This window comes from Scyliorhinus canicula, chromosome 24, assembly GCF_902713615.1.
Source record: "Scyliorhinus canicula chromosome 24, sScyCan1.1, whole genome shotgun sequence".
Classification (NCBI taxonomy): Eukaryota; Metazoa; Chordata; class Chondrichthyes; order Carcharhiniformes; family Scyliorhinidae; genus Scyliorhinus; species Scyliorhinus canicula.
Genome location: NC_052169.1, coordinates 5415935 through 5434941, shown reverse-complemented (window position 1 = coordinate 5434941; position 19007 = coordinate 5415935). Strand labels below are relative to the sequence as shown.

The 19007-nt window shown below is 49.4% G+C and overlaps 1 protein-coding gene across 2 annotated transcripts in view; it reads right to left on the bottom strand.

The window, feature by feature from the left end:
* Window positions 1-19007, bottom strand: part of igf1ra (insulin-like growth factor 1a receptor) — a 135714-nt gene that overhangs the window by 22725 nt on the left and 93982 nt on the right. For both annotated transcript variants that reach the window (XM_038784459.1, XM_038784460.1), the window contains 3 exons: window positions 9771-10048; window positions 9212-9354; window positions 6559-6721 (listed from right to left, as the gene is read on the bottom strand). In XM_038784459.1, the coding sequence (XP_038640387.1) occupies window positions 6559-6721; window positions 9212-9354; window positions 9771-10048 (584 nt within the window). The remainder of the gene's footprint in view (window positions 1-6558; window positions 6722-9211; window positions 9355-9770; window positions 10049-19007) is intronic.

Here is a 19007-nt window from a genome sequence, read left to right as displayed (position 1 = left end):
CCCGGCTTGGGTCACTGTCTGTGCGGAGTATGCACGTTCTCCCCGCGTCTGCGTGGGTTTTCTCCGGGTGCTCCGGTTTCCTCCCACAAGTCCCGAAAGACGTGCTTGTTAGGTGAATTGGACATTCTGAATTCTCCCTCTGTGTACCCGAACAGGCGCCGGAATGTGGCAACTAGGGGCTTTTCACAGTAACTTCATTGCAGTGTTAATGTAAGCCTACCTGTGACAATAATAAAGATTATCTATCTCACCTCGTCTTACTCTTCCTAAAGTTGCTGAATTGTGGGGACTGGCCGTCTCAACAAGACCTCCGAGAAAGTTAAAGGAACACCCCCCGCCCCACCTAGGTGCTCATCATCACCTGTGAGACCATGAATTTATGAATCGAACACCCGGGTTACGAGATACTTTTCACAGCAGAAATTAACTGGGGGATTCGAGAACACGGCCCAAGAGACCTTGTTGAATGCGTTTATGCAAAATGCTTACGTTCCCCCATCTAGATAGCTCATTAGTCCACCTGTAATTTCGACTTCCTGTGAGCATAGCTGAGACAGGCAAGCCTCTTAATGGCTTGTACGTCGATGATATAACCGCAGCTGAACATTCCTCGAGTCGAGCCAGATGCGCACTGAGCAAGCATGGGCTAACAGTCGCAAAGGCTCTCCTTCAGGGTACATGAATCATGTCCTCTGCCCCTGGGCTAGGTTCACTTCCGTAGTCAGCTGCTCATAATATTCTGGGGAAAGATACCATGAATACCATGTGATTCGGATATCACTTTTCAGCCCCCCCCACTCAATGCACAGCACACTCCAGCGCCAACTTGTTAAGCCATTGCCACCGCCCCCTCCAGTTACAATCTATACCAGGTAACCAGATAACCCTCCACCCTTTGCGCGAGAGCCTTATGAGCGATTGCTTGAGGGTTATTAAAGCAAATGGGGAATTAAAAAAATAATTCCAACAACATATTGTCCAACAACAGGTGCTCCGTTTGGATATAACTGGGCAGCTTGCGACTAATTCAGAGCGCATGTTGGTGGAGTTACAGAGGCCCAGACTGGGCAATGCCAGCGGACATCCTTCCCCAAGAGTATACGTAGAGGGCGTGTGACAAACGAGACATACATAGAAGATAGGAGCAGGAGGAGGCCTTTTGGCCCTTCGAGCCTGCTCCGCCATTCATCACGATCATGGCTGATCATCCAACTCAATAGCCTAATCTGTTTCTCCCCATAGCCTTTGATCCCATTGTCCCCAAGTGCTTATCTAGCCACCTCCTGAATAAATTCAAAGTTTTAGCATCAACTATTTCCTGTGGTAATGAATTCCACAGGCTCACCACTCTTTGTGTGAAGAAATGTCTCTTTATCTCTGTCCGAAATGGTTGACCCTGAATCCTCAGGCTGTGACCCTTGGTTCTTGACACCCCCATCATTGGGAACATCTTCCCTGCATCTACCCTGTCTAGTCCTGTTAAAATTTTAAGTCTCTATGAGATCCCCCCCCCTCATTCTTCTGAACTCCAGCGAGAACAATCCCAACCTAGTCAATCTCTTCTCATATGACAGTCCCACCATCCCTGGAATCAGTCTGGTAAACCTTTGCTCCACTCCCTCGAGAGCAAGAACATCCTTCCTCAGAGAAGGAGACCAAAACTGCCCACAATACTCCAGGTGTGGCCTCACCAAGGCCCTGTATAATTGCAGCAACACATCCCTGCTTCTATACTCAAAACCTCTCGCAATGAAGGCCAACATACCATTAGCCTCCTTTACCGCCTGCTACACCTGCATGCTTACCTTCAGCGAATGGTGCACAAGGACACCCAGGCCCCGCTGCACACTCCCCTCTCCCAATTTACAACCATTCAGGTAGTAATCTGCCTTCCTGTTTTTGCTTCCAAAGTGAATAACCTCACACTTATCCAAATTATACTGCATCTGCCATTGATTTGCCCACTCGCCCAACCTGTCCAGATCATGCTGTAGGATCCCTGCACCCTCGTCACAATTCACCCTCCCACCCAACTTGGTATCATCTGCAAACTTTGAGATGTTACATTTTGTTCCCTCGCCCAAATCATTAATATATATTGTGAATAGCTGGGGTCCCAGCCCCGATCCCTGTGGTACCTCACCAGTTACTGCCTGCCAATTTGAAAAGGACTCATTAATCCCTACTCTTTGTTCCTCTCTGCCAACCAGTTTTCTACCCACCTCAATACATTTCCCCCAATCCCATGCGCTTTAAATTTGCACAGTAATCTCTTATGCGGGACTTTGTCAAACGCCTTCTGAAAGTCCAAATATACCACATCGACTGGCTCCCCGTTGTCGACTGTACTGGTTACATCTTCAAAGAATTCCAACGGATTTGTCAAGCATGATTTTCCCTTCATAAATCCATGCTGACTCTGACTGATCCTGCCACTGCTTTCTAAATGTTCCGCTATAAAGTCCTTGATAATGGATTCAAGCCACATTAACCCGTACCAACTTTTACAGATGCACCATAGAAAGCATCCTATCGGGCTGCATCACAGCCTGGTATGGCAACTGCTCGGCCCAGGACCGCAAGAAACTTCAGAGAGTCGTGAACACCGCCCAGTCCATCACACAAACCTGCCTCCCATCCATTGATTCCATCTACACATCCCGCTGCCGGGGGAAAGCGGGCAGCATAATCAAAGATCCCTCCCACCCGGCTTACTCACTTTTCCAACTTCTTCCATCGGGCAGGAGATACAGAAGTCTGAGAACACGCACGGACAGACTCAAAAACAGCTTCTTCCCCACTGTCACCAGACTCCTAAATGACCCTCTTATTGACTGACCTCATTAACACTACATCCTGTATGCTTCATCCGATGCCAATACTTATGTAGTTACATTGTATATCTTGTGTTGCCCTATTATGTATTTTCTTGAATTTTGTTTAATTCCCATTTCTTCCATGTAGAACATAGAACATAGAACATTACAGCGCAGTACGGGCCCTTCGGCCCTCGATGTTGTGCCGACCTGTGAAACCATCTGAAGCCTATCTGACCTACACTATTCCATTTATAGAACATAGACTATAGAACATGTACTGAATGATCTGTTGAGCTGCTTTCAGAAAAATACTTTCCACTGTACCTCGGTACACGTGACAATAAACAAATCCAATCCAATCCAAAGCATTTTCCCCACTACCGACGTTAGGCTTACTGGTCGATAATTCCCTGCTTTCTCTCTACCTCCCTTTTTGAATATTGGAGTTACATTTGCTACCCTCCAATCTGCAGGGACGGTTCCAGAGTGCATAGAATCCCATCAGATGGGGTTTTTGTGACAGTGTTGTGGCCTTGTTCACCAATACGGCTTTATTTAAATTAATCACTAGGTTTTGCTTTTAAAAAAACAAATTCAAATTCTCCAACTGGCAGAGTGGGATCCGAACTCGCATCCTCTGGATTGTTAGTCCAGGTTTCTGAGCTGTTTTACCCAGGTTTCTGGATTCCACAGTAGAACTGATGCATTATTGTACCCTTTGGTTGGCATCACTACCCACGCCGATGGGATCCAACCCCTTGTTGGAGTGGAGTTCAATGCGTGCCAGCCCTCTGGTAGTCAGCCCAAGTATTTTGCCAGGTGGCAGGTTATTCAACTGCAGGGTGCACCACAGATGAGTCAACTGTTAATCTCTCACAATTTGAAGAGGCAAAATAATAAGGGCAGCACGGTAGCACAAGTGAGTAGCACTGATTAGCACTGTAGCTTCACAGCGCCAGGGTCCCAGGTTCGATTCCCCGCTGGGTCACTGTCTGTGCGCAGTCTGCACGTTCTGACCGTGTCTGCGTGGGTTTCCTCCGGGTGCTCCGGTTTCCTCCCACAGTCCAAAGGCGCGCAGATTAGGTGGATTGGCCATGATAAAGTGGCCCTTAGTGTCCAAAAAGGTGAGGAGGGGCTGTTGGGTTAGGGGGATAGGGTGGAAGTGAGGGCTTAAGTGGGTTGGTGCAGACTCAATGGGCCGAATGGCCAATTTCTGCACTGTATGGGGGGAGCAGCTTAAGGTGGTGACTTAACCCGAGGATCTAGGGGAGGGGCTAGGTCGCGATGGCGGCTCCTGGTGACCTCAGCCTGTACGGGAACTGAACTCCTGTTCTTGGCCTCCATTTATTCTTAATCCCAATCCCATTTGCAAAGTGGCCAAACAGCAGAAAAAACTCAGGGAGGCAAGAGAGAAATTACTGCAATCGCCAGTGTGCAATTATTATAAAAAAGCAGGGTCGAAAAGAGGCCCCACTTTGCTCCAAACTGTGGAACAATTTCACCAAACCTAAAACGTGCTCCCTACTGTAGATGGAGGAACTTTACTATCTCCGAGTTTGAAAGTTCTTTCTAAGATCCGAAATGCTGCACTTTCTCCTTTCCAATATGAAAGTTGCAGCAGGAGCTTGCAAATTCAGCAGCTTGTAAACCGCACCGCCAACAACAGATCAATGCGGACTGGTGTAAGCAGCTCCTCTGGGGTCTCCCCGCTCTCTCAGCCTCCCAGTTTCACACCACATGCATCACAACTGTAATCCGATACTGCGAGAGGCTGCTGACATGTGACGAGTTCTTCAGCCAAGAAACAACACCAGCAGTAACTACAACAAACCAGGAGTGTGCAGCACATTATGATTCACGGCGTAAATGGAGAGGCCGCCGTGCTTTGGTCTCAAAGAATCCACCTACAAAAACTCCACGCCCAACTAGCCAGCCCAGCTCGTAACAGGAGGCAGCCATTCAGCCCCTTGAGCGGCATCTTAACTTTCTGCCTGCTAACCCAGATTGTATAATCTTCAAGACTCTTGACTGGCCTGGCAAACTTGCCTGGCAAACAATCTATCGAAGTCTTGAGACCCCCCCCCTCACCTCTTCCCCCAGCCCAACCCCTCCGAGAGGCCCAGTTTAAATGTTCCAATGTTCGCCCCTCATCAAACTAAGAGGATTTGGAGTATTTTAAACGGTCTTATCCGTGTGGAGGTGACAAGCTCTGTTGATGGTCAGTACCGTTGTCATCTTATATACCTCAATTAGATCTCCTCTCAATCTTCTAAACTCTAGAGAGTTTAGGCCTCAACTGCTCAGTCTCTCTTCATATGACAAGCCCCTCATCTCTGGAATCAATCTAGTGAACCTCCTCTGAACTGCCTCCAATGCAACTACATCCCTCCTCAAATAAGGGGACCAAAACGGTGCACAGTGCACCAGATGCCGCCTCGTACAGTTGCAACACTTCCTACTTTTATACTCTATCTCTTCAGCTATAAAGACCAAAATTCCATTTGCCCTCCTTATTAGCCGCAAGCTAGTTTTCTGCAATTCATGCACAAGGACACCCAGATCCGTCTGAAGAAGAATAATAATATTTTCTTGTCACAAGTATGGAGTTACTGTGAAAAGCCCCTAGTCGCCACATTCCAGCGCCTGTTCGGGGAGGCTGGTACGGGAATTGAACCCGCGCTGCTGGCTTTGTTCTGCATTACAAGCCAGCTGTTTAGCCCACTGTGCTAAACCAGCACCGAAGCACTCTGAAATTTCGCCCCATTTAGATAATAAGTTGCCGTTCCATTTTCCCGACAAAAATGGAAAACCTCGCACTTGTCCAGGTTAAACTCCATCTGCCAAATTTTGGCCCATTCACCTAACCTACTGACATCCATTTGTACATAAACAGCTCGGCTTGATGGCAGTACCAAAGCTCCTTGCGTGGCTTCAACCAACTTTGTCGAGTTGATCATCCCGTCAAGGGGTCCCGTAATGATGGGTCACCCGGAACCCCACGGATATTTCACTGGATCTCAACACCGAGCCACCGCTCCTGCCGTCAGCTGACTGAGGGGTGGATGTGCTACCACTGAGCCAAAGGTTCACTTCTTCTCCGAGCGAGGCGGCCAGAGAAGCACGACTCTACCCGCCGGCTCATTAGCAACTGGAGCTAGACCACCTCAACTCACTCCAGAGAGGACAAAAGAGACTTCCACGCCATTAATCTGCACTGGATTCAAATCAACTGCAGCCGTTCCATAATGTAGGAGTCAATACTGGACAGTAAGACCACCAAAGGTGCAAAGAAAGGAGTTACTGATTCAGCCCCCTGTTATTTCAAAGTGACTCGTTGGGCAGCATTCCCATGGCTGGGTCAGGAGGTTGTGGGTTTATGTCCAACTACAGGACTTCAAGCACTCTCTAGGCTGACACTTTGGTGCTGTACTGCGAGAGGGGCCCCATGTTACAAATAAGAGAGAAAAACAAAAGGATATTAAAAAGTAACTGACTTCTGCACAAAATGTTAAACTGAGGTGCTGTCTGCTTGTTCTATTTGCTTAGGCTGACGCTAGAGACTCCAGGGGCACTAACTCAAGAGGAACACAAAGCTCGCCCAGGGCCCGGCTACCATCCCTACCCTACTCAGCTTCACCAGCAATTCACAAGACTTGATGTGTGTTGGGTCTCTGGGCGAATGTGAAGAGGTTGTTACTGGAAGGGAGTCTCTATTACAAGGAAGGTTCCGGTGACTTACGTTTTGCCTTGATGTAGAACATGACTGAATCTGTCCAAGAGCCATTGCCAGACAGTGAGGTGGCTCGCACCTCAGCGGTATAATTCCCCGGACTTAGGCGATCGAGCTTACAGCCGCCGTTGTACAGCTGGTACTGCTGTCTGGAAACACATTCCTGCTGTACCTGTCGGGCGCAAGAACAGATAACATTGAAAAGGAGGGCCTTGACGATAGGATAGAGCACCTAGGTACAGCCAACTTGAGACAGAAACACTACATAATCAAATGAAAAGCCAGTTGCACGTCCCGCCATTGGGAAATCCCAACCAGGCCACCATTCGGAGGTTCTTTTCTCACCGTTGGCCTCCCAAGTTCTACGGGTGCAACTTTCTGGTCTTAAAGCCGTCCCAAATGCCCCATCCTGCATCTGCTTCCTCATCCATGCACCCTCATTGTGCCCACTCGTTGCTTTTTTAAAATCCGCCCTTGGGATGTGGGCCTTGCTGGGCTGGGCCAGCATTTGTTGCCCAACCCTAACTGCCCCTTGCTAGGCCACTTCAGAGAGGGGCAGTTAAAAGTCAACTGCATCGTTGTGTGGGTCTGCTTGCAGGCCAGACCGGGTAAGGACGGCAGATTTCCTTCCCTGAAGGATGTTAGTGAACCGGATAGGTTTTTACGACAATCGGCAATGGCTTCAAGGTCATCGTTCAGACTCTTTATTCCAGATATTTTATTGAATTCGAATTTCACCATCTGCCACAGTGGGATTTGAACCCGGGTCCCCAGAGCATTACCCTGGGTCTCTGGATTATTAGTCTCGTGACAATACCACTACGCCACTGCCTCCCCAACACGCTCAGATCAATGGGGCTTGTAATGCAGAACAGTGCCAGCAGGGCTGGTTCAATTCCCGTACCAGCCTCCCCGAACAGGCGCCGGAATGTGGCGACTAGGGGCTTTTCATAGTCACTTCATTGAAGCCTACTCGTGACAATAAACAATTATTATTATGTCAATTCTATGGAGTCGGGCGTCTGGAGCCCAATTATTCTCGGGCTGATGAAGAATTCAGGCAGGTGGAAAATATTCACTTTAGACCATTGATTTTGCTTTTTTATAAATTCAAGGATGCGGATGTTTATAGCTAGCTTGTTCAGAGTGTTGTGAAGTCGAATGTAACTCGAAAACCACAGAGCTTCGAGCCAAGTCTTTGGTCAATGTTTAACACCATCAGCCGTAAGAAAGAAATAATAGATAGAAATTAAAGATTAACAGAGAAAGAATGATCTGATCATGTTTTCAGGATTACCAACGCACTTAACCGGGAAAAAAACGGCTCAAAGTACAGACACGAGTTTGCACAAACACCCAACTAATCAGCTCGAGGATATATTGTTTGAGGGATGAATGTTGGTCAAGACTGTTCTATTTATGCCATGGGATGTTTTACATTGACCAGGCAAGTAGGGAGGTTCACGATTTAAAACATCATCCGACACGTGGTACCACTTGACACTACAGCACTCCCCTTAGTGGCGCACTGAAAATTGTTGCCCTAGATTATGTCCACCAATCTCTGGAGGGGAGCTTTAAACGCACAACCATGCGACCCGGAGGTAAAAGTGCTACAAACGTGCCTGCTCAGCTAACAAGCGAGAGCCAGTATGGCTCGGCAGGCAAAGAAGCGTGTACGCTTTCAAGATCCAATTAACAAGAGGCGACGAAAATGGTCACCAGCTATCGTGCAAATCGACATCCGCGCCGGATTTCACTGCACAATAACAGATTTCAAAATGTTGGCATTGCATAAAAAGGCACTGATTTGCTGAGTGTGTTTTGCAAAATAAACCACCGAAGCCCAAGGGTATTCAGCTGAAGGACTTTGTGAAGCAGAGTTAAAAAGGAGTTAAAAAAGGGCAGGGTCGATGCGGAGAGGGTGTTTCAACTCATGGGCAGATCTAGAACTAGGGGGACACAGTTTAAGAGTAAAGGGTCTCCCATTTGAGATGGAAAGGACGACTTTCTTCTCTGAGGGTGTCATTCATGTTTAGAATTCTCTTCCCTGTGCAGAGGCTGAATCATTGAAAATATTCAAGGCAGAGTTGGACAGATTTGTGATTGACAAGGGAGTCGAGGTTTATGAGGATTACAATCGAATCAGCCCTGATTCCATTGACTGGCAGAGGGACCCTGCTCCTCTTTCCATATTCTCATGTTTATGCCTGGGACTGGGATCAAGTACTTGTATTTCAGACCTTCGAGGGCGACAGGATGAGAACTTTTGATTACCACTGTTGCTTCACAGCTCTAGGGGTCCCCAGGTTCGATTCCCGGCTTGGGTCACTGTCTGTGCGGAGTTTGCACGTTCTCCCCGTGTCCGCGTGGGTTTCCTCCGGGTGCTCCGGTTTCCCCCCCACAAGTCCCGGAAGACGCGCTTGTTGGGTGAATTGGACATTCTGAATTCTCCCTCCGTGTACCCGAACAGGCGCCGGAATGTGGCGACTAGGGGCTTTTCACAGCAACTTCATTGCAGTGTTAATGTCAGCCTACTTGTGACCTTATTATTGAAGCCGGGGCTGGCCACGGAAAAAAGAGATTCCCAACATTCGGAGAATTCCGACCCTCGTGTGCCGTTCTTTGTTCAGCGTTCCTGTTCTTTGACCGACTGCCTTACCTCGCTGTCCCCTCGGCTGTATTTAACTTCATACATGAGAATCAGGCCATTTGCACTGGGTGGCTCCGACCACTTGAGGAAAATGCTGATGTCGTCCTCGCCGGGCTCCCACGTGACGGGTCCAGGTATATTATCAGCTTTTTCTGTGAGAGAGAGAGAGAGAGAGACAAAGAATTTTACCCCCAGTTTGTCACATCGTAAACGCCCACGCTTTTTGTTTTTGGGCTCTACACTGGGACACCCCCCCCCCCACTCCCAATTAGATCGACAGTTCCCGAGCCGCCCAGTACCCAGCTCATTTGTTCTTTCATTCCCCAACCTCCCGTTTCACCGCCCCCCCCCCCCCCCCCCCCCCCCCCACCGACAATCGGAATCTCAACACAACGGAAATCGCGCGCATCACTCCACCTTCTCAACCTTCACCCAGCTAGGATTTGTTGTCACCCACCCCACTGTCCGGGTGAACCACTTTTCCCGGCTCTTCTCTGCCACAATGAAAAAAACAAACCCCCCCCCCCCCCCCCCCCAACCCCGGCCGACGGTTGTCAGCCACGCTCACCTGCGGGCCTGGTCCTGGCAAACACAAAGGCGGAAACACTGCAGCCAAGTTTAAGAGCTTCGTGGTTGCAGGCGTGGATGTCGACACGGTACGTGGTGAAGTGATGCAGGTTCGAGATCACCGTCCTGTCCTTGTGCCACACGTTGCTCTCGAAGAAGGTGTAGTCCTGTTTCCTCTCCGGGTTGGAATTGTTCTTGTGCTGCTCTGGCGCGGCCGTGTTGTTGGCAGGGAGGGTGGTGTTCGCTATGTTGAAAACATCTCTGCGTTTACGAGATGGCCTGGGGGGGGGGGGGGGGGGGGGGAACAACCGGACAACCAAGTGAGATATTAGAGAAGGATATTTCAGGGCAGGGTGAGGGGCAAGATGCAAATCATCGAACATCCAGCCCCTCATAAGCCACGAGTCAAAACCCACCAACCAACCTTCGACAGCACCTTCTAAACCTACAACCTCTACCACCTAAAAGGACAAGGTCAGCAGATACATGTGGACACCACCACCTGGAGGTTCCCCTTCCAGTCACTCACCACCCCGATTTGGAAATATTTCCCTTCAGTCACTCCTGGACCTCCCTCCCTAACAGCACGCTGGGCGTACCTACACCACGTGGAGCGCAGCTGTTCAAGAAGGCAGCTCACCATCCCAATTAGGGATGGGCAATAAAGGCTGGTTTAGCCAGCGGCACTCACATCCTGGGAAAGAATATTTTCACCATCCAACTCTCCCAGTCAATCATTGGCCAATCACAGGTAAAGTACGATAGAAAGCATTTCAGGTTCAGTTAACAAGTGCCAGGTGTGGCACTGTGGCCTCACTCAGGTGCAATCTCTGCGAGACATGCCAGATCATGGACATGGGTACCACCATTACACGTGAGAACACCACCCACCAGGTACGCGGCACATACTCGTGCGACTTGGCCAACGTTGTCTACCTCATACACTGCAGGAAAGGATGTCCCGAGGCGTGGTACATTGGCGAGACCATGCAGACGCTGCAACACGAATGAACGGACATCGCGTGACAATCGCCAGGCAGGAATGTTCCCTTCCAGTCGGGGAACACTTCAGCAGTCAAGGGCCTGCAGCCTCTGATCTCCGGGTAAGCGTTCTCCAAGGCGGCCTTCAGGACGCGCAACAACGCAGAATTGCCGAGCAGAAACTTATAGCCAAGTTCCGCACACGAGTGCGGCCTCAACCGGGACCTGGGATTCATGCCGTATTACATTCATCGCCCACCACCTGGCCTGGGCTTGCGAAATCCTACCAACTGTCCTGGCTTGAGACAATTCACACCTCTTTAACCTGGGATTACCCCCGATCTCTGGATCTGTAAAGACTTAATTACCTGCAAATGCTCGCATTCTAAGCATTGTCTGACATCTTGGACTTTGTCTATATATCTGTTTCTGGAACCCGCCTCTTCATGCACTCGAGGAAGGAGCAGTGCTCCGAAAGCTAGTGTTTAAAACAAACCTGTTGTAAGACTTCTTACTGTGCTCACTCAGGTGGTTTGAGGCCCACCTGATCCAGCGCAGTACTGAGGGAGTACTGCCCGAGGTGCCACCTGTCAGATCCCACGGCACTACTCTAAGGAGGGGGCTGGTTTAGCTCACTCGGCTGGACAGCTGGTTCATGATGCAGGGCGATACCAGCAGCGAGGGTTCATTTCCCCCACCGGCTGAGATTATTCATGAAGGCCCCGCTTTCTCAACCTTGTCCTCTTGCCCGAGGTGTGATGATCCTCTGGTTAAATCATCATCAATCACCTCACCCCCTCAAAAGGGAAAGTAGCCTATGGCCATCTGGGACTATGGTGACTTTACCATATCTTTACTTTAAAGAGCTAGAGAGTCCTGTCCGATATTTATCCCTCAATCCACATCACTTGATGTGGACATTAAACAGTCTAATAATAATAATCACTTATTGTCACAAGTAGGCTTCAATGAAGTCACTGTGAAAAGCGACTACACCTCCCGCTGCCTCAGGAAGGCAGACAGCATGATCAGAGACCCTTCCCACCCAGGCATTGCCTTCCATCAGGCAGAAGGTACAGACGTCTCGCACATCCAGACATGGGAACAGCTTTTCCCCCACAGCAACTAGACTCCTCGACGACTCCCCCTCGGACTGATCTGTTCCCTGTAAGAACACTATTCACAACGCCCTATGCTGCTGTTGTTTGGCCCCTTGTCCCGCACTGTAACCAATCACTGTTTGTTGATGCACCACTGTCAATGTTCCCCATTAATTATTCTTGTGTCTACTATGTACGTAGTGTGTACATTCCTCATCCGCAGAAAAATACTTTTCACCGTACTTCGGTACATGTGACAATAAATCAAATCAAAAAATCAAAACCAAAAGAATTTGTTGGACCTTGCTGTGCACATATTGGCAACCTACAAAATTATGAGGGGCATAGACAGGGCGGATAGTCAGATACTTTTTCCCAGGGTAGAGGGGTCAATTACTAGGGGGCATAGGGTTAAGGTGCGAAGGGCAAGGTTTAGAGGAGATGTGCGGGGTAAGTTTTTTTTACACAGAGGGTAGTGGGTGCCTGGAACTCGCTGCCGGAGGAGGTGGTGGAAGCAGGGACGATAGTGACGTTTAAGGGGCATCTTGACAAATACATGAATAGGATGGGAATAGAGGGATACGGACCCAGGAAGTATAGAAAATTTTAGTTTGGACGGGCAGCATGGTCGGCACTGGCTTGGAGGGCCGAAGGGCCTGTTCCTGTGCTGTACTTTTCTTCGTTCTTTGTTTGCAATCAAAGCACTTTGAGCTAATAGAGGCTTAAATATAAATGCTAAATTAAGGAGAAGGTTGAAGCCAAGAACAGTCCTGTGCTCACCTGAGATCTCCAAACAGGAGTTTGAATAACGCACAAGGATATGAACTCATGGTGAGACTGGCTGACCGATTATTCTGATATATTGGTACAGTTTTTCATCCATATTTTAATGAGTTAGATCTCTTTGGTAGAATTATTGTTGCCTTTCACTGATGTGCAATTCTTGTTCCTGGCTATTCCTCTCTCAAATCCACATTTACATTTAAACCTGGATCAATCACTGCGAAGCAAACCCATCATCACCAGATGTGCCCATCAAGAAAGTTAGCATAAAACGGATCTCGCAGAGATAAAATTGCAAAGTGTGAAATTAAACGTGCACGTTAAATTAGACCCAAATGCTGACGAAAGTGCTCGGAATGTCCTGGGAAAGCTATGATGAGACTAGAACCAGTTCGGTCATGTTTAACGATTGCAAACATTCTCCACAATCCTACCCAAAGTCAATGAGACGCTACCTGTATTTACGATGAACTGTCAATCTATTATGGACCGTGCGACAATGGCACCGACATCCATTTGATGATTAGGAGTTTGTTTTCTGATGGGACGTGGGGCTCCCCGAGTTGCTGCGACCTTAAACAAGCTCAACGGGTTAGACTAGACGGAGTAGGGCAGCACGGTGGCGCAGTGGTTAGCACTGTTGCCTCACGGCGCCGAGGTCCCAGGTTCGATCCCGGCTCTGAGTCACTGTCCGTGTGGAGTTTGCACATTCTCCCCGTGTCTGCGTGGGTTTCGCACCCCCCCCCCCCCCCCCCCCCAACAACCCAAAAATGTGCAGGGTAGGTGGATTGGCCACGCTAAATTGCCCCTTAATTGGAAAAATGAATTGGGGACTAAGAAAGTGCATTTACATGGATCCCAGGCAGTGGGGTTGGAAACAGTCTCCCCAGCAGTTCGCCCGCTGAGTTTTGTGAAGGCTTTTGAGCCCCGTGCACTGGGTGGGGTGGGGGAGGGGTGAGCTTTGGATGACCCACTGAAAGGGTCAACGCCTCCAGGGGAGGATCCGAAGGGGCAACATTTCAGTGCAACTCCACACAGCCAAGGCTCTGATAGCAGCAGATGGCTCAGAGCGTGGGGAGTGAGCTTGCTGAGGAATGCATTACTTCCATTTTATTTAATAAGCAGCCTTCAAATAGCCAATTAAATAATGAGAGCTACACTGCACCCACTTGGACTGGCCTGCCAAGCTGATTAGTTGAACATTTAATTTCATGCTGATTAAAATTAGCAATTTACTGACGCACAACCTTCCAGTTGAGGTTCAGCGCAGATAAAAGTTAACAATGTCATATTGAGAAAATGATCAATAGAGACAAGTTCTTGTTAATCTCACGAACGCGGGCTCCCTGGAGTATTTAACAGGCTTAATATCAGTTAATGAAGGTTCTTATGAATATGTAGGTTCATCAAAATAAAGATGACAAAGCTGGGAAAGGTTTTTTTTTGTGCGTAGTAACACGTTAGCCCGGAGATCTGCCGCGTTCTCCTGCCACAGGATGCTGGTCGGCACAAAATAAAATGACAATGATAGCGATCGATTAATCACAGCCATCAATGTGTCAACGAGAGGAGCAGTCAGGAGTTGAGGAAAGCCTGAGTGGAGGAGGGATTTTTGGACCGTAGTATTCTCCCCAAACACGTTACACCCCTCACAGGTCACGGCTCAAAACACACCGGGTCGCAAAATGTTATTTTCTGAAAGAAATGGGATTCGCCTTCAGATGGATCAATGCCATAAACTTCCACGTGCGTCTCCCGAGAGAAACGGTGCGCGCATCAAACTCAGTGCCTGGAATTGCAACTGACCCCCCCCCCCCCCCCAAACAAAATGCACCCAATGCTGGCCTTGTATTATGGGATTCACTCTCAGCACAATCACGGGCACCTCTACAATCCCAGCCGTTACTGCGAGGCAAACGTTCATGGCACCATCGTGTTGCAGATACATGGAACATAGAACATACACTGCAGAAGGAGGCCATTCGGCCCATCAAGTCTGCACCCACTCACTTAAGTCCTCACTTCCACCCTATCCCCATAACCCAATAACCTCTCCCAATCTTTTTTTTTTGGTCACTAAGGACAATTTAGCATGGACAATCCATCTAACCCGCATGTCTTTGGACTGTGGGAGGAAACCGGAGCACCCGGAGGAAACCCACGCAGACACGGGGAGAACGTGCAGACTCCCCATAGATAGGTGACCCAGCGGGGAATCGAACCTGGGACCCTGGCGCTGTGAAGCCACAGTGCTAACCACTTGTGCTACCGTGCTGCCCCAAATACATCCAGATACAAAGCACCCTGGAGGGCACAGGTCAACAGGGAAGGGCCAGGTTTTGGCCAGGAATAGGAGAAGGGTCTATTTTAAGAAAACAACTAGGCGGACTGCTGCAATGATGCCGAGAGGCGGGGGTGAGAATTTTATGTTGCTCAGGTGGGTGCGCACGTGCCTAACCCAGAAATTGAACCAAAGACGTCTGGCGGGAATCCCAGCCCGGTCAGCTTTTACTGTTGGCGGATGGGCCTAACGGCCAGGCGGTCTTTACCTATCAGCTTCAACCTCGACCCAGGGTGGGGTGAACTGTCCGGGCTAACACAACATTTTAAAAAGTGCTCGGGAACTGAGGTTTGTGTTTGAATGCGTCTCCCAGAAACACACTGCGGAGATTAAACAGTGTGTTTAAATAGGTCTTTAGCTCCCTGAGACAGCTCACAGCTGATCATCGAGATCAAATGACGAGCCTTGTTCATCGTTTAAAAACACATAAATGATTAAGCACCCAATTTTTTTTCCAATGAAGGGACAATTTAGCGCGGCCAATCCACCTACCCTGCACATCTTTGGGTTGTGGGGGTGAAACCCACGCAGACACGGGGAGAATGGGCAAACTCCACACGGGGCTGGGATCGAACTTGGGACCTCGGCGCCGTGGGGCAGCAGTGCTAACCACTGCGCCACCGTGCTAACCCCCCCCCCCCCCCAGCTTTGTTGATCGTTGGGATGGTTGCTGGAGCAGGGGCTAAATTTAGTGACGTATCGGAATCGTTCGGAGAGATAAGGCTGACGCGAGTTGAGAAAAATTAGTTTTCAATCTCCTAATTAATAACTATCTGCCTCACTTGGTGCTTTAATTGGGTGAGTTATATCTTCACTGCCAGCGTCGAGTCCAGCTAAGGGGTGCTAATGAGATATGACTGTTTATCCTCACTACTCATTCTGACTGAAGCAATGGCTTTAAGGTCACAAAGGTGGAAAGACTATTTGATAAAAGGGGGACATCACCATTGGTGCCCAATACTATCCTGATCTGAAATCCATAAACACGCTCTCTAGACCTGGATCTGGACCTGGAAAGGGAACTCTGGTGGATCTCCCAACACCGTTCATCCTCAAGAGAACACGGAGTCCATGTGTGGAGTTGCTGTGTCCCAGGAACTGTCAACTCCATAAAGCCGGTGATGGAAGCGAGGGCTCTCTTGCTGTTATTGTGGGACACTGAGCCACACCTGGGCAGGGCTCTTTCTGCTGGACAACTGCTCGTGCATCCTACAATGCTTCTTTAAAGTGCATGGCTCCTCGAGAAGGAGGATGCTCGATTGCATAAGCCTGGCTTGTATTCACTGGAGTTTGAAAGGCCGGGGGATGAAATGATCAGGGTTTTTGAACGCGATCACTTATGTGATACAGATGAATCCATGATCTGGCTGAATAGCGGGAACAGGTTGGATGGGCTGAATGGTCTCCTCCTCCTCTCAAGAGGAACGAGGATGATATCCGCAGTCGTGAGCTTCGTTTAGTGCCCATTAGAAAGGCAAGTCCCTAGGCAGGGTGGAGGAAGCCACAAGAGATGCCAATGCCATTTGGTTCAACCCACTTTCCTGATTGCAGGTCCTAAACGCTGAGCAACTACAACACAGCACTGATTTAATGATTCAATCACGTTTACAATTCCACTTGGCACTTCAAATTAATAATAATCTTTATTGCCACAAGTAGGCTTACATTAACGCTGCAATGAAGTAACTGTGAAAAGCCCCTAGTCGCCACACTCCGGCACCTGTTCGGGTACACAGAGGGAGAATTCAGAATGTCCAATTCACCTAACAAGCACGTCTTTCGGGACTTGTGGGAGGAAACCGGAGCACCCGGAGGAAACCCACGCAGATGCAGGGAGAGCTTGCAGACTCCGTACAGACAGTGACCCCAGCCGGGAATCGAACCTGGGACTCTGAAGCTGCGAAGCAACAGTGCTAACCACTGTGCTACCGTGCCGCCCACCACTGCGCTACCCAAGTTGACCATCAGCGCTGTGTGAAACGCCAGTACGATGGACTCATTTCACTGCTAAACACCCAGCTGCTCAGAGAGCGGAAACGGCCCCGTTCTGTCACATTTAAGAGTGGATGCATTTATGTTGAAACCGCCTCCTCACATCAAAACACCAACATTTTATTTACCGGGTACGTTTCCAAGGAATCTGTCACACGTCCGCCACTGCCTGAAGAGGCCGTTTCTCGGGGTGAGTGAGTGCGAGGGAGTTGCCCGAATGCCCTGGCGAAGTCAGCGACCAGGTAGGCGTCTGCCTCAATTCCCTGCTCCATCCTGAATTAGCGGAACATTAATTACATCTGCGCCCAGAGACCATCGGAAATCTCCAGTGGGGGCAAGTGTAAACAAGCGGACAGCAGCGATCTTGGCTGGTGCATCTTACCCCAGAATCTAGGAATCCGCATCAAGGTTCAGACACGAAAGGCGGCCACTCGAGTGAGCGGCTTGTACTCCAGGAGTCAGCAGAAAATCTGGGCAGCGGGGGAAGTCGGGGTGGCGAGGGCGGGGGGGGGGGGGGGGGGCACACAAGGTAATTGCCCACTGATCACGCCCATGACTAATCTTGTCCTCACCCCATGTCTCCACACACACACACGAGCTTTCAAAAGGAAGCAGGAAGCACAATTGAAGCTGGATTGAAACTGGGATCTTGCTGATTGGCGTGGTTCAGCTACTCAAGTGTTACAACGAGCTGAGCCATCAAGATGAAGTAATGAATTGTTCGTTCGGCACCGCCTCTTTTGGACTGGTGCAACATCAAAGGCTTGTTCACAACATGTTGTTTGCTCTCTTCAATCACTACACCCCACATAACACCAAAACCAGATGCCAACATCAGATCTATTAACTGGTTCGCTCGCTCATTATCCCTTCACGTGGTCGCAAATACAAGAGTTTAAACTAACAAGCATAGCAAGAACACTGCAATTGGCTCAGTTGACAGGGGCCCTGCAATGGACCAGATAGAAAGGGTCTCACATCTGACAAGCAGACGGATCTCAAATCGATGCAACGGTTAGGGGGCCCCGATTAACTCCAGCGCCCCAGTGCTGCGGTGGAGGGAATCACTCCAAATTCCTGCTCCAGGCGACATATTCCCAGCTCTCTGCTGGGAAGTGACCACGGGCAGCACAGTGGTTAGCACAGTTGCTTCACAGCTCCAGGAACCCAGGTTCGATTCCCGGCTTGGGTCACTGTCTGTGCGGAGTCTGCAAGTTGTCCCCGTGTCTGCGTGGGTTTCCTCCAGGTGCTCCGGTTTCCTCCCACAAGTCCCGAAAGATACGCCATGTTAGGTGGATTGGCCGTGATCAATTGCCCTTAGCGTCCAAAAAGGTTAGGTGGGGTTACTGGGATCGTTTGGAAGTGTGGGCTTAAGTGGGGTGCTCTTTCCAAGGGCTGGTGCAGACTCGATGGGCCGAATGGCCTCCTTTCACACTGTAAATTCTGTGCTGATTCTATGATGTATCTTGTCAGATAAGGGCAGCACGGTAGCATTGTGGATAGCACAATTGCTTCACAGCTCCAGGGTCCCAGGTTCGATTCCGGCTTGGGTCACTGTCTGTGCGGAGTCTGCACGTTCTCCCCGTGTCTGCGTGGGTTTCCTCCGGGTACTCCGGTTTCCTCCCACAGTCCAAAGATGTGCAGGTTAGGTGGATTGGCCGTGATAAATTGCCCTTAGTGTTGGGTGGGGTTACTGGGTTATGGGGATAGGGTGGAAGTGTTGACCTTGGGTAGGGGGTAGGGTGCTCTTTCCAAGAGCCGGTGCAGACTCGATGGGCCGAATGGCCTCCTTCTGCACTGTAAATTCTGTGATAATCTGTGATAAGGACTGGATCAGATCAGCTCTGATCTCCACCAACATCAAACCCAAGCTCTGGGAGAAGAGCCCAATAGGGGTCAGTGTGAAAAGACTCTATATACAGTTTTTGAAAAATTCAGGCCACTCCTCTAGCCCACTCCTGCACATCAATACTGTTAACACTGCCTAACCAAAACATTCTCCCATTCAACGGGCGAGCGTGCCATGATATTCTTCCATGTC